At 47.5% G+C, this 18,229-nt stretch overlaps 3 protein-coding genes across 3 annotated transcripts; 1 reads left to right on the forward strand and 2 right to left on the reverse strand.

Moving 5' to 3' along the window:
• Positions 1–97: 97 nt before the first annotated feature.
• Positions 98–4,478, reverse strand: LOC135815603 (leydig cell tumor 10 kDa protein homolog). Its single transcript, XM_065328919.1, has 3 exons — positions 4,200–4,478; positions 1,958–2,016; positions 98–1,131 (listed from the first exon to the last, which is right to left on the reverse strand). Exons 1-3 carry the CDS (start codon positions 4,297–4,299, stop codon positions 955–957), a joined length of 336 nt encoding a protein of 111 aa, XP_065184991.1. The 5' UTR covers positions 4,300–4,478; the 3' UTR covers positions 98–954.
• A 152-nt stretch (positions 4,479–4,630) lies between these two features.
• LOC135815604 (uncharacterized protein DDB_G0271670-like) lies at positions 4,631–8,433 on the forward strand. The gene is made up of 5 exons (XM_065328920.1): positions 4,631–4,797; positions 4,899–4,959; positions 5,471–5,551; positions 5,945–6,209; positions 6,961–8,433. The coding sequence occupies exons 1-5, from the start codon at positions 4,730–4,732 to the stop codon at positions 8,130–8,132; spliced, it is 1,647 nt and encodes a 548-aa protein (XP_065184992.1). The 5' UTR covers positions 4,631–4,729; the 3' UTR covers positions 8,133–8,433.
• A 1,025-nt stretch (positions 8,434–9,458) lies between these two features.
• LOC135815605 (ras-related protein ORAB-1) lies at positions 9,459–17,890 on the reverse strand. The gene is made up of 7 exons (XM_065328922.1): positions 17,698–17,890; positions 17,553–17,625; positions 17,389–17,436; positions 17,255–17,302; positions 16,039–16,134; positions 13,449–13,580; positions 9,459–10,589 (listed from the first exon to the last, which is right to left on the reverse strand). Exons 1-7 carry the CDS (start codon positions 17,709–17,711, stop codon positions 10,386–10,388), a joined length of 615 nt encoding a protein of 204 aa, XP_065184994.1. The 5' UTR covers positions 17,712–17,890; the 3' UTR covers positions 9,459–10,385.
• Between the last annotated feature and the right edge of the window lie 339 nt (positions 17,891–18,229).

Genomic DNA, 18,229 nt, shown 5'->3' on the forward strand with positions numbered 1-18,229 from the left:
CAATGTGCGAAACGTGGCAATGCAGTACCGGGGACAGCTGACGACTATACTCACACCGCAAGTACAAGAACACCGTGACAGCAGCCAAAGGAAGATGTGCAAGGAGGGAGGAAAGCGCTAGACACAGGTCTTGAAAGCCCAGACAGCCCTTGAACCACTTCAACTACAGATCACCACACGTTTGTTTGAAATAGTATGCACTGGATGCAAGATAGACTCGGTGATAATGTAACATATTGATATCAGACAAAACTAAGAGATTAATTACAGCACATGCAGCACAAGTCTTGACTACTCAGCAGAAATAATAATTCTAGTAGAGCAAAGGAATGCACGGCTTGTCGTCCATCCGCTGGAACGTGTGTTATGGTCTGACATTGATTTACAAGCAGGAAAAGAGACAATTTAAAATGATGAATATGTATGTGGCAAACTGTTTTTGAGACAATGATGACCACACACTCTGGAGGAAGTGGAGCAGGCTTTACCATGTATCTTGCTCCCACAAACAATGTCATCACTGCGATGTGCTCTTGCTATTAAATACTTCAACAAGTACTATAATAAAGCAGTGGCCATTGCTGATGCATTATGACGCTCACAGAGCAGTGTTCATTTCATTTGATGAATCTACGGCTACACATTATGAGCACATCCTAGCCGCACCGCCCGTAAGCAGGTAGCAATCTTGCTCTATTAGATCCTCATACCACAGTCCAAGGGAAGGGAAGAGTGAATAATCATCATCAACCCTAAGGGAAGTTAGTTAGCCTTCCTAAGCTAGTGCACACCTCACCACCACCAGGAAGACTCACCAGACTCAAGCACTGCAGTAACCCGATTAACAACCGCACCGGCTCATGATGCAATGCTGTACCGTTAGCACAGCCATGGCCCTGGGAAGGCAAATGGGGCAGTTCACAATGCAAGCCACCATTGGATACGACCGATCACTTAGCTCTTCTTCTTCTTCGCTGCGGCAACCCCGGCTTTAGCAGCACCAGACCCGCCTGCTGGCTTCTTGCTGTCCTGGCTACTTGGCATGGCCACGACACGAAGGTTGACGTCATTGGATGTGGCCTGTCGTGCCACGTCGTGCTCGATTTTCTGGACCAATGCCCGAGTCAGATCCTGCGCAACGCACGGACAGAGAGCAGAGCAACATTGTGGAAATGTGTGGCAACTGGAACACTGTGAGATAGCGGCAGGCACCGTTACCGGCATCTAGAGTTGTCACATGGCCAAGTATCTCTGCAGATATCCAGTCAGGTCCTCATCAAGCCACTTGCACTCTGCTCTGACGATACTCTGGCCAATGGACGGAAAAGTTTGAAATCTACAAGTACATGTACCATGGTCTATGCACAGTTGAGTCACCGTGTATACATCGATATGCGGTGCTTGGTGAAATTCTAGCCTGTTCGTTCTTTGGCGCTTCACCAAAACAAAGGCCTATACCACGATGGTGAAATGAACCATGAAATACAGGATAGATGTGTCGATTTCGTGGCAACAAAATCTGGGTGCTGCTTCAGGGGCGTCGCACACGGTACAGTCACTATGGTATTGACCGTACCACTATTTGCCCCAAGTACCCCGTGAATCAATAAAATGCACTGATTTGGGTTCTAAATTTCCAAATTTTTCCGCTCAGCCATCCCTCCCCCACGAGTAAATTGTACTTCAGATGGCTGACCGTACCACACTAAAATACCTTCCGACGCCCCTGTGCTTATACTCCAGTGCGGCTCATACTCCGGAAAATACGGTACTTTATGTCACATAACTTTACTTCACAAAAGCAGCTCAACACACCAGAACACAGTGCGGGCTGTGCACTGTGCACTGTGCAGCCGTGACGTCTACAATACAACACTTCAAACTGCTGACTACATGGTCAGGACCAAGAGGTCATGATTTCGGCACAAGCACAGACAAGCACAGCCCCAATACGTACCGTCTTCAGCCTGGTTGAGCTAATGGCAGCTGGACGCCTTGGCGCCTTCACACGGCGGCCTGTAAATCACATACAAGTATGCACAACAATACGCAAGCACCAACACGCGCACGTACACACGCACACACACACACACGCACACACACACACACACACACACACACACACACCTTACAACTGCTATCCCAAAGTACTTCAAAGCGATGAGGAAAACAGCACAACTTGCAGTTGCGCCGACCTAGGTTTGCAGGACGTGTTAGCTTCCAAAAACATGTCAGGCAAGGTACAGTGTGTTGAGAGAAGTACGTGGCCACAGACTGACAGTGACACGGACGTAGATTGCATTCGGATAGAGAAATCACACTAACCAGGATCGTGGCAGTGTCAATTCCATAGGGAGAACAGCACTAGCCAGCAAGACCACCTGCACGTTTGGCCAACGCGTCTCGTTTGTTTGGTGCGCTACGTTATTTGGTCTTCAGGAAATCATCATGTTCCTGTGTCGAGACTAAGGCATGCACGAGCTCAGCGGTGTTCGTGCTCGGTTTCTACACCTGGCAAATCAGGACTGCGGTTGTCTACTGACTGCCTGTGTTCGTTGCTGTGCTCAGTATTCCTGGACACATGACCGGTGACCCAGTGGCAGGAACATGCCTACAATTCAGAAAGTCAAACTCCAACCAATGAAGAAGATGCTCCACTGGACAGGCGGTGTCGCACGAAAGAACAACTCGTGCATGCCGAAGTGTGTACTATTTGACGAGAGCTGGAGAAGACACAGCCACGACATGGAGCACTAAGCGGCATTGGTGGGACAGGCTTGTCTCCGACTTGGAAGATTGCCTGATTGTATTGACTTCAGTTCCTCAAACCCAGACCCTCATTCTGTGGAACAGTCAAATTCTAGAATATCGCATTGAGTATATTGCTTTGTCGGAGAGAGGAGATGTTCGTGCCCTTGATATCTGAAGTCTCATTTCCATACAACGAATTTTAGGTGCTCAGCGCTTTTTCAGGGGATGAATTTCGGCTTGTTCTGGTCGGGTTGCAGCGTCGCCGACTATGCCATTGTCTTCAGCGTCGAGAAACTACAGGCCATGCGAAATTTCGAGGCGGGGATACGTTTTTGTCTTCCCCTATGAGCAATTTTGTTTCGGGCCAGCATACCAATAATTATTTTGCAATATCATACGTGCACTGTACGTACAGTTCGAGTGACGAGGCTTTGTACATGTGCACTGCTGCAGTCGTCTTGAAATTTTCTCGATTCTCCCATCATTCCCATTCATTTCTGTTTCCAACTTCAAATCACTATAGCTCAAGAATGGCTGGGCGGATTTGAATAATACTCGGAGATGTCATATACTATGCTCTGGAGAATCGAATGAGACCAAAATCGGAGCGATTGGAGCAAGTTTGAAGTCACTACTGATTGTGGACTGGTGTACCCTGCACAAACTCAGTGAGTGGCGAACAGCGTGTCCAACTACTTGTACTTAGCTACTGCGAACAGGGACATAGTATCATCTTCGGATGATTCTCACGGTGGCCAGTGGCCAATAAGAGATAAAAGCGCTAAACGAGCATACAGAATTATGGAACTGTAGGGATATTCTGTTCCTGTGTGTGTGTGTGTGTGTGTGTGTGTGTGTGTGTGTGTGTGTGTGTGTGTGTGTGTGTGTGTGTGTGTGTGTGTGTGTGTGTGTGTGTGTGTGTGTGTGTGTGTGTGTGTGTGTGTGTGTGTGTGTGTGTGTGTGTGTGTGTGTGTGTGTGTGTGTGTGTGTGTGTGTGTGTGTGTGTGTGTGTGTGTGTGTGTGTGTGTGTGTGTGTGTGTGTGTGTGTGTGTGTGTGTGTGTGTGTGTGTGTGTGTGTGTGTGTGTGTGTGTGTGTGTGTGTGTGTGTGTGTGTGTGTGTGTGTGTGTGTGTGTGTGTGTGTGTGTGTGTGTGTGTGTGTGTGTGTGTGTACCCAGTCGCAGCATTGACAAATCCACATTAGCTACTTTTTCGGTTGATGACATAGAGTGTCGTATTTCATCTTACTCTATGCGTGCGACCGTACAATAAATACAGAAGTGTTCATGTGCTAGCAATTGTACATTGTACATGTACATTGCCCAATGAAATAATATGAATGATTTATTTTGATGACATTTTCTCAATAGCATGACATTTTCTCAATAGCATCATGCAACAAAGTCTTACAAGCCAGTATACAATGCATAGACATACGCTGCGTACTTACCAACGCGAGGAGCGTCTTTCTTGCTTTGTTTGGCTTTCCTAGACGAAGACGATGACTTCTTGGCAGGGTTCTTGCTGAATTTCTTCTGTCCCTGAGCCATTTCTGCTATCAACAGGCTAAATGAACGAAATGCTTGTAATTGTCACGATATTTCGCCCCAGCACAGAGCAAACGGTAAAGCAGTTGAGTGGAAAATAGAAAGACTTCACAATCTTTATTTTTAGGACGACTTGTGATTATCGATATGCGCATAATATGCAAGCACCGTTTTCGATTTTTTGTTTCATGAATCATGAGTGATATCGATGACTTCATGCATCCAGACGAAAAATGGCGGCGGGGTCACCGGGGTCACGGCGGGGTGACAACTACGACGCCGCGGCGTCGGTGTAGGCCAGGAGCTAGCTAGCTAGGCGAAAGTAACGTTAGTTGCAATGATGTAAATCATTTTCAAATTATTAGTCTTCTAATATTCTATGTCTTATCGAGATTTCTCAGAGGAGGTCTGCTGATTCCTTAGCTTCATCAAGATGTCCTCTCAATTTAGTTGGCTTGGATTTTTCACAGACGCAGGGATCCCCTTGCGCGAGGCGGAAAAGTATGGAGAATTCGAATTTCCAATGATGGTCTCATCATCATAATAATAATAATACTGATTTCATTACCTATTATGGTTTGTGTTGAACGACTCATTCACAGGTATAGCCTGCAGTTTGATGACAACAGGATGAAGCCAGACATGTTACCGGATCTCACCAAAGTAATTTTGTGTTGTTGATTGAGATGTAGCATGCCTATGCTTGTGGAACTGGAGAAGGACACGAGAAGGGTGCTCGTGTAACACTATGGGTCGTTTCATTACTTGGAGAAAATGAAAAAATCTTCTGGAACATGTCAGTGCATGGGTGAATAATGTGCACTGTCTAGCATACATGTACATGTAGGCATAGCTATGGTCACAATGGTCAGGTATGACCATTCTGTTATCACTAGCCCGCCATCATGTGCTTCGAACTCCGGGGGATGAGAACACTTCGCAGTACACAGACGGTTGGGTGTTGACATGTCCGACTAGCTTCTGTATTAGTAGCCGTGCTTTAACTTCATCTACCCGCGTTGTGCTGCTAATCCATTCAAACCTCAACTCAAACAAATGCCAGTACACATATAATTTCGTCCAGCAGCATCTTTCTCCGTCCAGCTGCTTCCTAGTAGTGCGAGGAGCTCGGTCTGAAAAGCACATGTTGGATTGTTTATGCCATGTCTTACAGGAGCTCCTGAATGATCTTGGGATATCACTGATCGGTGATATCCTGGCTATACTTCGGCATTCTCGACAAGTGCAAAAACAGGTAAGTGTGACTGCTGACATCGATGTGGCGTCGCAATAATCATGAACAGCATCGACCACTGGACCAACATAGCTCATGGCTGAATGAGATACTCGAAGTGCAGGGTTGTGTACTTTGACATTCACGTACACAAACTGATCACCCCATAAAGTTCAGAAGCTGATGCCTCGGTACTGTCGGGCGCTGAAGAATACCAGGGATCATAGTCATGGACGGCTTGGTCGTTCATGACTACGGTGTATGTGTAGCTGAATCACTGCATACCGCTGTGCTGTACCGCGCTATACTTCCTGTCCTGTTCGGTCTTTGATGCTCGGCAGTGCTGTGGGCAATGTCATCACGTGATGCACAGTGTTGCTCTCCGCCACTCTGTGCCTGTGTTCTGTACTGCAGCTGGAGCGTAGCAAGACATCCGTCATTGCGTCATCTCGCGCGGCCGACCCCGCGCAGCGCACCGGCAGCTCGGCTATCTCCACACAGTCCACGGTGATGCTTGGCGACGATTCCCACAAGGCCAAGCGCCGGCCAAAGTCCACCAAGAGCAAGGCTACCGCTGTGCAGCCTGCTATTGTCGAGAGCAGTACTGTCTTGTCATCATCACAGATGCCTGCAATACCATCGTCAAATAATAGCAATGTTTCAATGGTAGGCCTAGATGGTAAGTCATTTTGATTAAAGATGTACAAGAGAATGTTTCCTCCTGGCGGGAATGAAGTAGCACCCAGAATGAGGGTTAGCCAACCTCTCGCTTGGAAGAGCTCCCTACCATGCAGGACCGTGGATGTTTAGCCAATTCAATCTGTAGTGCTCATCTCAAACTATTCATCAGTTCGAGGGATCTGTGGTTTTTTTTCATTTTGTACCTGGTTCCAAAATCCATGATAATATTAAGGGCGCATTCGAATTGTCACTCTTTGACTTTTCGAGGAGGTTCGTTTTTCTGAAGAGGTGGCCTTATTGGCCTCTTCAGAAAAACGAAACTCCTTGAAACTTCACAACCTCATCCGATGGGAGAGGTGGATTAGTTCCGAAGAGTTTGGAATAGCTACGTCACGTAGTACGTGGAGATGGTCGATCTGATCGGACATCATCATCGCCATGGCAATTCCACTGAAAAACTCTAAAATGATAGAAACCGTTCTAATGGGACACTTCAACTAATCTCTTTTAAGACTTTATTCGAACAGTTGATGAAGACAATTCGAACGCCCCCTAAATGTGATGTGTTCTGATCCTAGCCCTAGAACATCCTAGTATGGTATGTTATCATAGCATGGTATTTTATTTGACTTCGTCAAATGAGTAGTGAGTGCAAGTTCACACCGAGTCATGTACAGTGGTTTAAAAACTTGTGCCGAAACCTGCCCACAATGCGGCATGTCCTGTTGTCCTGTACAATGTGCTTGCAGAAGTGATGGAGGATCAGCCCAGGCGAATTGTGACGCGGCCTGCTTCTGCGCCTGTGGCGGCTTACCATACTGATGCTATGGTCAGCAATGAGGCTCAGACAACTGTCATCCGCCGCGCGGAGCAACCTCAGTCTGCCCTCAACCGGCTTGGAAATGGTGTTGCATCCACAAGCGGGTCATCGGGTGCCAGTTCTGTTGGCTCCTCAATGGATGGCATCTCTCAGTTGCGGAACCTTGTCTCTTCTCAAAAATCATCGGACCGCGGTGGTCGACGCGTTGAAGCCGTATCGAAAGATGCACCATTGGTGCCCAACACAGCGGAGAATGTCCAAGCGGTCCGTCAAACCGTGTCCGTTCGGCTCCCGTCTGACACACCGCCATTGGCCCGAAACAGTGCCACTTCAACCAGGCCAACCTTCGCCATCAGGACTGCCGGGGGCAGAAGCACTACTGCAACCGTTGCTAGAGATGATAGTTACGATGACGACGACAGTGATACTGATGGTGCGGGTGATGGCGACAGTTTGCGGCGCATTGTGCAGTCCGTCAGCTCAACAGTGGACCCGTCTTACCAGCGGCCCGTGCAGACGGTCACCTTATCCGGTCGCCAGGTGGAAGCCGTGCCTACAAGCTCGACGACCGCAGTGCGGCAGCAGCAGCAGCCTGGCGGCGCCACTGTGCGCATGCAGAGTGTCGTCAAACCAACCATCACCCGTGTCATACCGCTCTCGGTGACTCGCGGTGAAAGTACACGCAGCAGTAGTAGTAGCTCTACGAGTAGTCGCCAGCAGCTGTCATCTGCAGCCATCTCTACACTCCACAGCAGCAGCAGCAGCAGCAGCAGGCGTGTTGACAGTGAGGAGGAAGATTTTGATGATGATGATGACGACCCAGAATTTGACGACAGGCATGTTGCAGTCAGCCACTCGCGGAAGTCACAGGCATCCGGTATTGGGCCTTCATCCAGACAGACATCAGCCTCCCCAGCTGCGCTATCGAGTCACTCCAGTACCAGCCGTGCTCAACGACCAGCCAGGCAACCCGTCAAAGCTAGACTCGGCTCTATTCCCATCTCGGAAGAATCTCCGTCATCGTCAAGAACCAATTCTCGGCAAAGGGAATCCAGAAAGCCGAGGTCGTCTGTGTTCAATCGCCTTGGAGAGACTGCTTGATGCTTCTGTCTGAGATTATTTGCCGGGCAGATCATTCTGCTGTCTGTACAAACTAAGTTTGCTTTGTTTTGTGGACGACTGCCACTAGCCGTGTATTGTGCCGTGCACATGTACCGGTCCTGTTTTTAGCCCGTGTAGTTGTGACTGCCGCGTATCCTTTTGATTATCTGTTTGTCCTTTTTTTAATTTTAGAGCTTCCATTCATTTGCTAAAGTGTCTTATTTACTTTATTTCCATGCGTCTTGAAGAGAAAAAGATACAAGTTCGTGTTCATGGAGAGATCCCTGTTCCGAAGGTTCAATTGCAGAGACTGTTGATGCCTGCTGTGTTCTCGTCTCGGGGAGAGCACCCCACACTTCAACAGCACACGGTTACGTCTCGAGGCAACGAACGCTGCTCATTGACAGGTATAGGACTGGCGAAACGTCTAGACTACAGAACTGCAATGACAGAGAATGGGAGAGTACAGAGCAACAGCAGTGTGGCATGCGGTGCACACACAGAACATGCATCTACTCGCAAGTAAGGCGGTGTTTACATGAGGCGTTTCAACCCGGGTTGAGTTCGACCCGGGTCAGCTTTCAACCCGCCATGTGCATAAAATGAATGGCGCGTTTACATGACGCATTGCGCTTGACCCGGGTTGAAATTTCGCCCCGGGTTGATTTCAACCCTCCCCCCAAGGGGAGGGTTGAAATCAACCCGGGTCAAGAAAATCGTACAAACGTACTTCTGTGCGTATCTCGCGCCAGGTTTGAACGGCACTGCAGATGCAAATTTCGCGCGAACGGATTCACGTGACCATACAGGACTGGAGAAGTGGACTTTTGGCGGCATATCAGTATTTGACCCGGGTCAACTGTCTTCATGTAAACGCTCACCTCTTTTGTCTATCGTACAGACTTTCAACCCGGGCTGAACTCGACCCGGGTTGAAATTTCTCATGTAAACACAGCCTAAGCTGAATCTCGGCATGGGTGTCCATAGTCAGGAGCATGCAACTGACTCCTGGATAACTGTTGTGAGTCTGGGTTGGAGCCACCCCTGGGTGTGGGCACCGCGGCCTTTGGGTTATCCGTACATTCTGAAAACAGAAGAACCTGCAAAAAAGAGTGGGAAACTGCCCAAACTACAAGTGACATGACAACATGCATCGTGACTACAAAAGATGTAGCAGCAGCCATACGCCATGTGACCCAGCCGCCAGCACAACCACAGCAACACCATACCACGTCCATCAAGAAACAGCAGAGAATCACACCCCGAGAGAACAGGCCTACACATCAACAAGCAACGCGCAATCATTACGACATTCGAACAGGCGGAGAGCTGTCAAATATTCTTTTCGGTAGCTACCGGGCACTGCCATGACAATGGGTCAGAGTAGTTTATTAGAGTCAGTTAGGCATCTCAAAACAAACCAAAGGAAAATACACAGTGCACAATCCCTACATGTAGTTGTGCATTGTTGCTGTTGACATAGTAGCGTTATGTAATTTAGACGCATCTCTCGTCGGATACAGGAGAGATGCTACACAGATAGATGGGAATTACATGTACAATCATGAATGCAATACACCATGTCATAAGGAATACAGCCGTCAACCATTCAGGCAGGCAACAGCGGCCAACAGGCGGTCATCAAAAAAGAAAAAAGAAAAATAGACGCATGCATCTTGACGGTGTGTACAAAAAACAGCCGGTGCATGAAGTTCAGCAGAGCTCTCCTGTAATAGGTGAATTAGTGCTGCGCGAACAGGAGAGGGGGGAATATTCATCTTATTACACAGTGCTCGAAGCGTGTGTGAACACTGTTATGAATTGCCAGCGCAACATGACACATATAAAGAGTACCATGGAATATGCTACAGGGATGACGAGAAATGCAACCAGGGAGGAATAACAGTGAGCATCATAAAGAGTCAGGCAAGATAGCAACAACACAAGCAGACAAGCACACAAAGGTGGGCACAGACACACCCACACAGACACACCCACACACACACACTTAAACAGCCACACACACGAGCACTTTGCGACTAACACAACACAACAGGGTTAAAAAGAGAGTGGTCGACCGCGACATAGTGCTACGAAAAAGAGAATATACAACAGAATCGCATACAGATGGGAACAGGGCAGAACAGCAGTGATACTACACGCACGCACACACACGCACACACACACACACGTATACACACACAGCAGCAGCTAATGGCTAGCGGAAACGGAGATTACATGCACACACTGGAGTTAGCAACAACCGCCACCTGATGACCCAGACTGAACTGGCTTACTGTCCACCTTGATCTTCTGATTCTGGCTGTTAGGCGATACTGATGATGGGCCCATCCGGTTCTTGATCTCGGCAGCCATGGTGACGAAGGCCTCCTCTACATTGGTGGCGTTTTTCGCACTCGTTTCCAGGAAAGGCGTACCGAGCTGATCTGCATACTCCTGCACACATGGAGTACAAATGCACAGTCACATACAAGTACAATGTATATCAGTCATAAACTGAGGTTTTGTGTGTTGTGATAAAAAAAACTGTGTTATTCATACTATCAACAGTACATAAGCTCACAAGCATGACTGTGCAACTCCGGATACCCTTTCTATGGGGTACGGCAACGGCACTACAACTTTCACATCACGGCTCAACTCGAGTGACAGCAACGCATTACAAAAATAGAGTAAAGTTAGCCGGATTCGCGGCCGCATCACCTGACATGTGATTAACACATCAAGCAAAGACGTTCGCATCGACGGGCCACCACTTCGCCCATATATCCTAGTGTCGAATGCAGACCTCACAAGTGAGCCAGGGGAGAGGGAATCAGTCTCTCAAACAAGCGGGCGTGTAAAAGCCCTATAAGTTAGAAACCGCATCCTTGTTACCCTCGCTCTGAGATGAGAAAGTGAGTACCCAGTTCACCGTGGGTGTCGGCACAGCTCATTGCATGTGAAGTGGTACTCGCCCAAATCACCGCGATTGAGAGAGCACAAAACATACTCCCTGTTACCAGCGCAGATTTTGAAGCCGGAACCTCATGATTCGCAGGCAAGCCTACAATAATTCACTAAATTGCAGCCTGCGGGCACGGTGACCAGGTGATTGGTGTACGCATCAGCACGCGACCGCTTACTCAACCAGGTTCGATTGGGAATAGGGACTGAACGCTGCATCGCAGCCTTCTTGGACCAAAACCAGTCGACGCAGCGTCCAAAAGACTACAACATATGGGCCAATCTCATTCATCCGTGCCTTTATAAGAACGAAATGGTGCTTTTAGTAATATTTTGCTTATAAATCCCCATCTACCTGTTAGTAGGGCGCAAGTCACCCAGTTTCTGTGGAAGTGGCGAGTTCGACGGTGAATAAAGGAGGAAGGGAGAGTCTCAGCTTCCTCGGGCCAAGACCATTCGACTCGGCACCCTGAAGACTAAGAGCACCGTAAAAATCCGTAAATAAGTACCTGCCCGAAACAAATACCTCATTCATTCCTTTGACTCTGTCTGTTGAAGTCAAGTCGAGCCCAATAAACATACTGACCGAAATAAGTACATGTACGGTGCGCACATGCAGCGCGTAGCATGTACATCTACATGAAAATGACTTTTCCATTACACACAATTCCGGTCCGAAAGTTAGTTCATGCCCGAAAGTCAGTACCTGCCCGAAAGTTAGGGTGTGTTATTATTCCCTGGCTTCTCGGAGAAAGCTCTCCTGGAAGTCGGAAGAAACTGGGATAATTTAGGAACGGGTCTCGAAGAATTCGGAGGTCTTTTGCTGCTTTTTGCATACCGGTATGTGAAGCGCCAAAGGGGCCGCGATCTTGAGTGATACGAATGTAGTACGCATTGTGCGTATGCGAAACGGGAATGCCGTACACTCATGATCAACACGTTGCTTTTAGCAGTAGTTTGCATGCACTGACCCTCAAACCAATGAAAACGCGAGAATCTCCAAGTTTCAACCACCTCTGAAATTCGGAGAGCTTTGGAGAGTCTCCTAAACTTCAGAGAGGAACACTTCTCGAACTTTTCCGAGAGGTTAAGGACGCACCCTAAGTACAGGCGCGGCCACTAAATTCGAAAGTAAGTACATACTTATTTACAGACTGTTACGGTAGTGAAATTTTGATTCTGCACCATACTTCCCCTTCAATGGGAAATTCCACAGGGAAAGTTAACAGTATGCTTGCACGGGTGATGACCCGCATCCTATGGCGCATGTGTAAAAATAACCATTTTATTGCAGTATAATAAACTCAACAAGTTAGGGTGCCAGTTTCAAATGAATGGACTGAAATTACACAACGTGCCGAATACAAATACGCTAACATTAGCCGGACAGAGAGCACTGCACAGTGCATGGCCTGAGTGTGCACGTGAAGCATAGAGAAGTTGAAGACGGACACCAGGCAGAAGCAAACCCTAGCAAAGACACATCACGCAGTGAGCACTTACATTTCCCACATTACCAGGCCAAAATCAGCTCAGACTTCCTCAATCTACCCCACTCTACTACTGCCCCAAGACGTCTCACGATGGCATGACTGGATTACTGATTCCCACTCGATTTAAAAAGTAAATAATAAGCTCGCTCAGTCAAATCAGCACAGCATTCCTATAGCTTGGCTCGAGAGCAAATAGACCACGCCATGGGATGAGGCCATGCCATAAAGTACACACTACTCAAGCACGTTGCCAAAAAGCAGCAAAGCAGCCCACTACCGCCCGGGACACACTAAAACCGGATAGGCGAGAGTGCACTGCTAGCAATGAGCTAACAACGAACAATGACCACCCACCACCTGAATCAGCTTCTTTTGGGTGTAGTGCCAGGAACACACTTCAACTGTTCTACTCTTCATTTCAAAACGCCATACAACACACCAGCTGCATAGGGAGTTAAGCGCGTGACAACAGCCAGGCTATGCAAGTGACAACAGCATGCCATGACTGTGTCCGGCGCACAACTCCCAACCAAACGCACATACTGTAAAAACCATTATTCTAACGAGCCGTAAACATAACGATTTCCTAAAATTGACCAGTTTACGTGTATCAAAGGTAAGGATTCTCACTCATTCTCAACGCTCACTACCAACAGTATAAGTATCGATTTCTGGATAACGGCACTTCTATTTTAACGACAGATTTCTCCTCGTTAACTCGTTAGATTTAGCACTTTTTGTTCGCATTGAGGTACAATAGCAGCGCGGTGCTTCTGCCATTCTGACTCGCTACCGGTGCCAGTGCAAGGCAAGTGAATTAAAACAGAGACTTTAGTACATGAGCCGATAAGCTTACCTTAGCTGTCGTGAAATCAACCACTTTCTTCGTCGTCAAGTCACTCTTGTTGCCGACAAGTAGTTTGTTGACATTTTCACTTGCGTATCTGTCAATTTCCTGCAGCCACTGCTTGACATTAGTAAAGGATTCCTGGAGGAAGTAAGTGAAAGGAGCAGAACCAAAAACAAGTATGAGTGAAATCCCGGTAACTAAAGTTCGAGCGTATTCTACCACACCGTCTAAAAGTATATAATTAACAGAGTGAAACTAACTGGGTAGTGATCCATTCCTCCTCGGTCGAATCTGTTATGATGTCAGTCTTTCAAATATTCATCAGTTTGAGGGGCATGAGTTTATCGTAGATATTTCACCCCAATGATGCTACCAAGAGTGTGCAACTCCAGCTATGGGGTCTGCGGCGGCAGAACTTCACATCGCATGACAAACCCGTACAAATCATTTGCACCCTGTGCATGACAGATACAGGTTTGTATGCAACCCTGCTGTGGGTTCAACTCTCTTGTGGTCACTTTGGACTGTTTGCCAGAGTAACCTTTGGAACCATGTCACGCGAGGTGAAGTTCTGCCGTCGAAGCACTGTATAGAGGTTGTGCAGGTAGTTGCACCCTCTTGGGGGATATGTACTCTTGATGCTACCCTGTGCATGCAGTGTTCAAAGCAATAATAGAGATGTTCTGCTCTACGTTACGGGAACGCGACGCGAAGAATCCCGGGAACTCTCTTCGCATTTCCGTAACGTAAAGAAAACCTGTTTTGCTCTATGTTCACGTAGAGAAATCATGTGGAATGTGTACTGGGAATTTCCCCTTCCATATTCGGCTGTTCTCTGCCTGCATTTGATCGATGCCCAGCAGATCCGTACGAATTTTCTCTGCGTATGCCACAGCGTAGAGAACCTCATCTACGCATAGAAATCTGGACCAAAAACACGCGAAGCCGTAGACTCTAACCCAGACACCTGCTCTCTACGTGATTTCTCTACGTTTCACGTAGAGCAGAACCTCGGTAATAATAAGACGTGTACTTGTTGAAGTCTCTTTGCTCGCGACACTCAAGCTCGCGCTTTTCCCACCGACTTCTAATGATTGAGTGTCGCCAAAGTCGCTGACACTAATTCAGATTGTACTTGCGAAGCAATGGACGGCAGACCCACAGGTACTGAGCCCGATAAGCCGCATAGTACGTGTACACATCTACCCCGAAGCGTGGAAAGATCAACACGTTTGATCATAGTCTTGCTATGATTGCTTCACTGCAACAGGAACATTCCGAGGCAGGTCAGCCCATCGCATCTCAAGATAGAAATCACACACTCAAGGGACATAATGATTAAGTTCTCTAGGAATTTGTGGTCGCCACACAAGTTGATAGAGCGGTTGCGCACAGCGAAAATTCATAAGATCTGGCCGTCACAGCATGGAGTAAAGACAGACGTATGGACTTTCGTCAACTTTCCAAGGAAAAAGAAGCCAACAAAGAAAATAAATATCGTTGAAAATACGGTCCTGACACACAGTAATGTACGACACCTGCAAACTGTCGTACACTGAGCGCGTGCATGGCTGGCTGTCGAGACCTATTTCCCGTATTCCGAAAACTTAGAGTTCCTACTTTTGCGTAAGCTCCGAATCAACCGATTTTCGGAGCCTTTTCGTTGTTGCCAGATACGTGTAATTCTATGCACAGCCTCTCTCATGTAGTCTGTTGCACACTGGTCACGTGCATATGTGACTGACGAGACCCATTTCCTTTACTCAGAACAGCTTGACGTCCACACTGCCACGCAAGTTTCTAAAGGACGGTAAACTTTTTAGTCATTGCCTTTCTCCATCGGAATCTATGAAGCTTCATTACACGCAACCTCTCTATTACTTGCACAATGACCCATTTACATAATCCGAGGGAAATGTCCGTGCTTCTTTCTGTGAAGACAGGAAAGAAGTCGGATGCTATAAGAGATAGCTGCAACAGCCGGTGTGGGTACAACTCGGTCCTCGATGTGGTGAGTCCATGACCGTGTCCATAACTAGTCCAAATGCACTATAGTGCATTCGCCAATTCCGGGCCCCATAGGTTTTTCACAGTCTCACTTCATTCTTATTCAAGATGGCGAAGTCGATGACTTATATTATAGGTCAGACATATGATAGCCGTTGTTTTAAGCCTAAGATGAAGTGAATGCGGTGAAAATTGATCAAGTGCAACACATGGTTCCGCTGCTGTTCCTCTGCTAGAGATCGCCCGCACGTTATACCGGGTGCCTCTCCAAGCTGCTCGATCCTGGGCCATCATGGAGAGTTTGTCAAGATGGTACACATACATGCAATTTTAGTGTATCAGAGGCCCGGAATTGGTGAATGCACTATAGTTTGTCATTTAAAAATCCCCCTGCTACAGGTGCCTGTATTATTATTATTACAGGTGCCACCTCAGTCTCATATTCTTGAAGTGCCTGTACTCTTGGTTAGGCACAGTGCATGAGATGAGCACTAGATGCTGCAGAACACTGATGGCACAAACTCAGGGCTGGACATTCGCACACGACATGTCACACTTGAACAGAGTAAGAACCGTTTGTTTTCCTTACCTGGTCGGTCACGTCATAGACGACAATAATGCCATGAGCACCCCGGTAGTAACTTGATGTGATGGTACGGAATCTCTCCTGACCTGCAGTGTCCCACTGAACATAACATGGAAGGAGAGTCGACGAGCATGAGAAATATAGCAAACACCATTGCACAAAGAAGTGTGACTCTACACACACACACACACACACACACACACACACACACACACACCTCAGACATGCCCATCGCGGAAGCGATGATAGCGAACAACTATGTTAGACATAGCAACTTGTGCTGGGATTACACCATTCAACAGCTTGCAAGGCTGATGAATTGATCGCCACTATTTTTAGCCTGGTATCCACCACACAGCTGGGATTACACCATTCAACACACACACATACACACACACACACTTGTTGCTCACTGCCAAAACTGGTCACGTGGATCTCTCCGGGAGAGGGGAGAGAGGCTCAAAAGGAATCTTGGAAAGATGACTCAATCGGCTATTGAACCACCCAACGGCCGACACCCCCTGAAATCCCCAAAACTCTGGGTGGACTTGAAAATGATCCCACATTATGGGCTCACCACACCTCAGTAAGTACTAAGTCAAGTGGGTGAGGACAAGGTGCAGAAAAAAGATCGACGGCAAGAGGGTATCCGTCCCGGGATCCAACTGCAGTTACCCCTGCCCCCAGTGAAGGTAATACTTGCTACTAGTGTGGGTGGCTAGCTAGCTGGCACACACACACACACACACACACACACACACACGTGTGTGTGGCTGTGTGTACGTGTGTGTGTACGTGTGTGTGCGTGTGTCCATGTGCATGGTGTGATGTTACCGTACAATGTAAATTCAATGGAACGATACACCTCCACCCAGTTACAACAGCTTTACAGTGACAAAGGAACGCAATACATTACCATTGAATACAATAACATGAACAATGAAGTTTTTCACCACAATGATTCGAAATCACTGCATGATTGCAATATGACATTTTAAAAGCACACAAAGGTGTGATGCCTGTTAGGTCAGAGTATTATTATCATTAGTTGCCTTCACCTACAATCAGCGTGAATAAAATCTACTGTCCAACAATAATGCACCATCATAAAACCTAAGACGAAGGTGATTCGTACGGAAGTTATCGTTCATTGAAATGGTGTAGATCACCGTGTTGTAAATGTGAGAAATGACACCATCTCACCATGGTGAAAACTTACAATTTGCAATTTGATCGTCTTTCCGTCCAGCTCTATTGTTCGAATTTTCTAAAACAGGGTAGATGCAGAAAATTCACACTTGTTATGTTTCCCCTTCCACCCACTCGGCCGCACACACTCCAGTCTTTACTCACAAAGTCCACACCAATCGTACTGATGTAGCTTTCCGTATACGTGTCATCCTGCCAGCACAAACACATCACAAAATACATACAAGGTCATGTTCTGGTCTCGTAGGCATAGGTTATGGCATATCTCACAGCCAAGAGCACAACAGCATCTCCACTGATCCACTTACAGCGAAACGAAGAAGTAGGCATGATTTGCCAACTCCAGAATCACCAATCAGCAGCAGCTTGAACAGGTAGTCGCTGCGAGAAAGTGGCAACGATGAAAGTCATCTACGACTGTCGGATACTCAACACCATTCCAAGGATACTTACTATTCGGGGTTCATCTCCAACTGCAATGTCGAGCAAACAATAAATCTCTGTGTTCGGGGTTAGTTCTTCGGCAGTGTGCTTGCTCTAAACACTCTGAACTCCAGAAAAAGTTACTGCTTGTGCATTTGATTTTTTCACCTTCTCTCAGCTTTGCAGTTGCGTCTATCCATGCAGTGAGCTGTGCAAGGCCCTCAACTACGTACCAACACTGGCAACAGGCAACACTCCATCCACGGATCCAGGCCCTGGCACTGTGAGTGTGAGTAGAGTGACTCAGCTGTGCCTGTCCTGGGTGGAGTATCTTTTCGACGTGTTTCATCATGCTCTGTACCAGGGAGTACGAATTTACTACTCTTTATCTGTGCTTCCCTATAGCTATGCAGCGCGAAGTGGTCGACATCGACCAGTTCGATAGCTAGCTAGCTAGCCGCTGCGGCAGTGTTTTCTGCGCGCCGCCGCGCGCTTCGTCGTCAGGTCGTCGGTCGACGGCGCTGACATCGACATGATGTCAGGACAAAATCATGCACTCGCT

The sequence above is a fragment of the Sycon ciliatum genome, chromosome 4 (genome assembly GCF_964019385.1).
Source record: "Sycon ciliatum chromosome 4, ocSycCili1.1, whole genome shotgun sequence".
Taxonomy (NCBI): domain Eukaryota; kingdom Metazoa; phylum Porifera; class Calcarea; order Leucosolenida; family Sycettidae; genus Sycon; species Sycon ciliatum.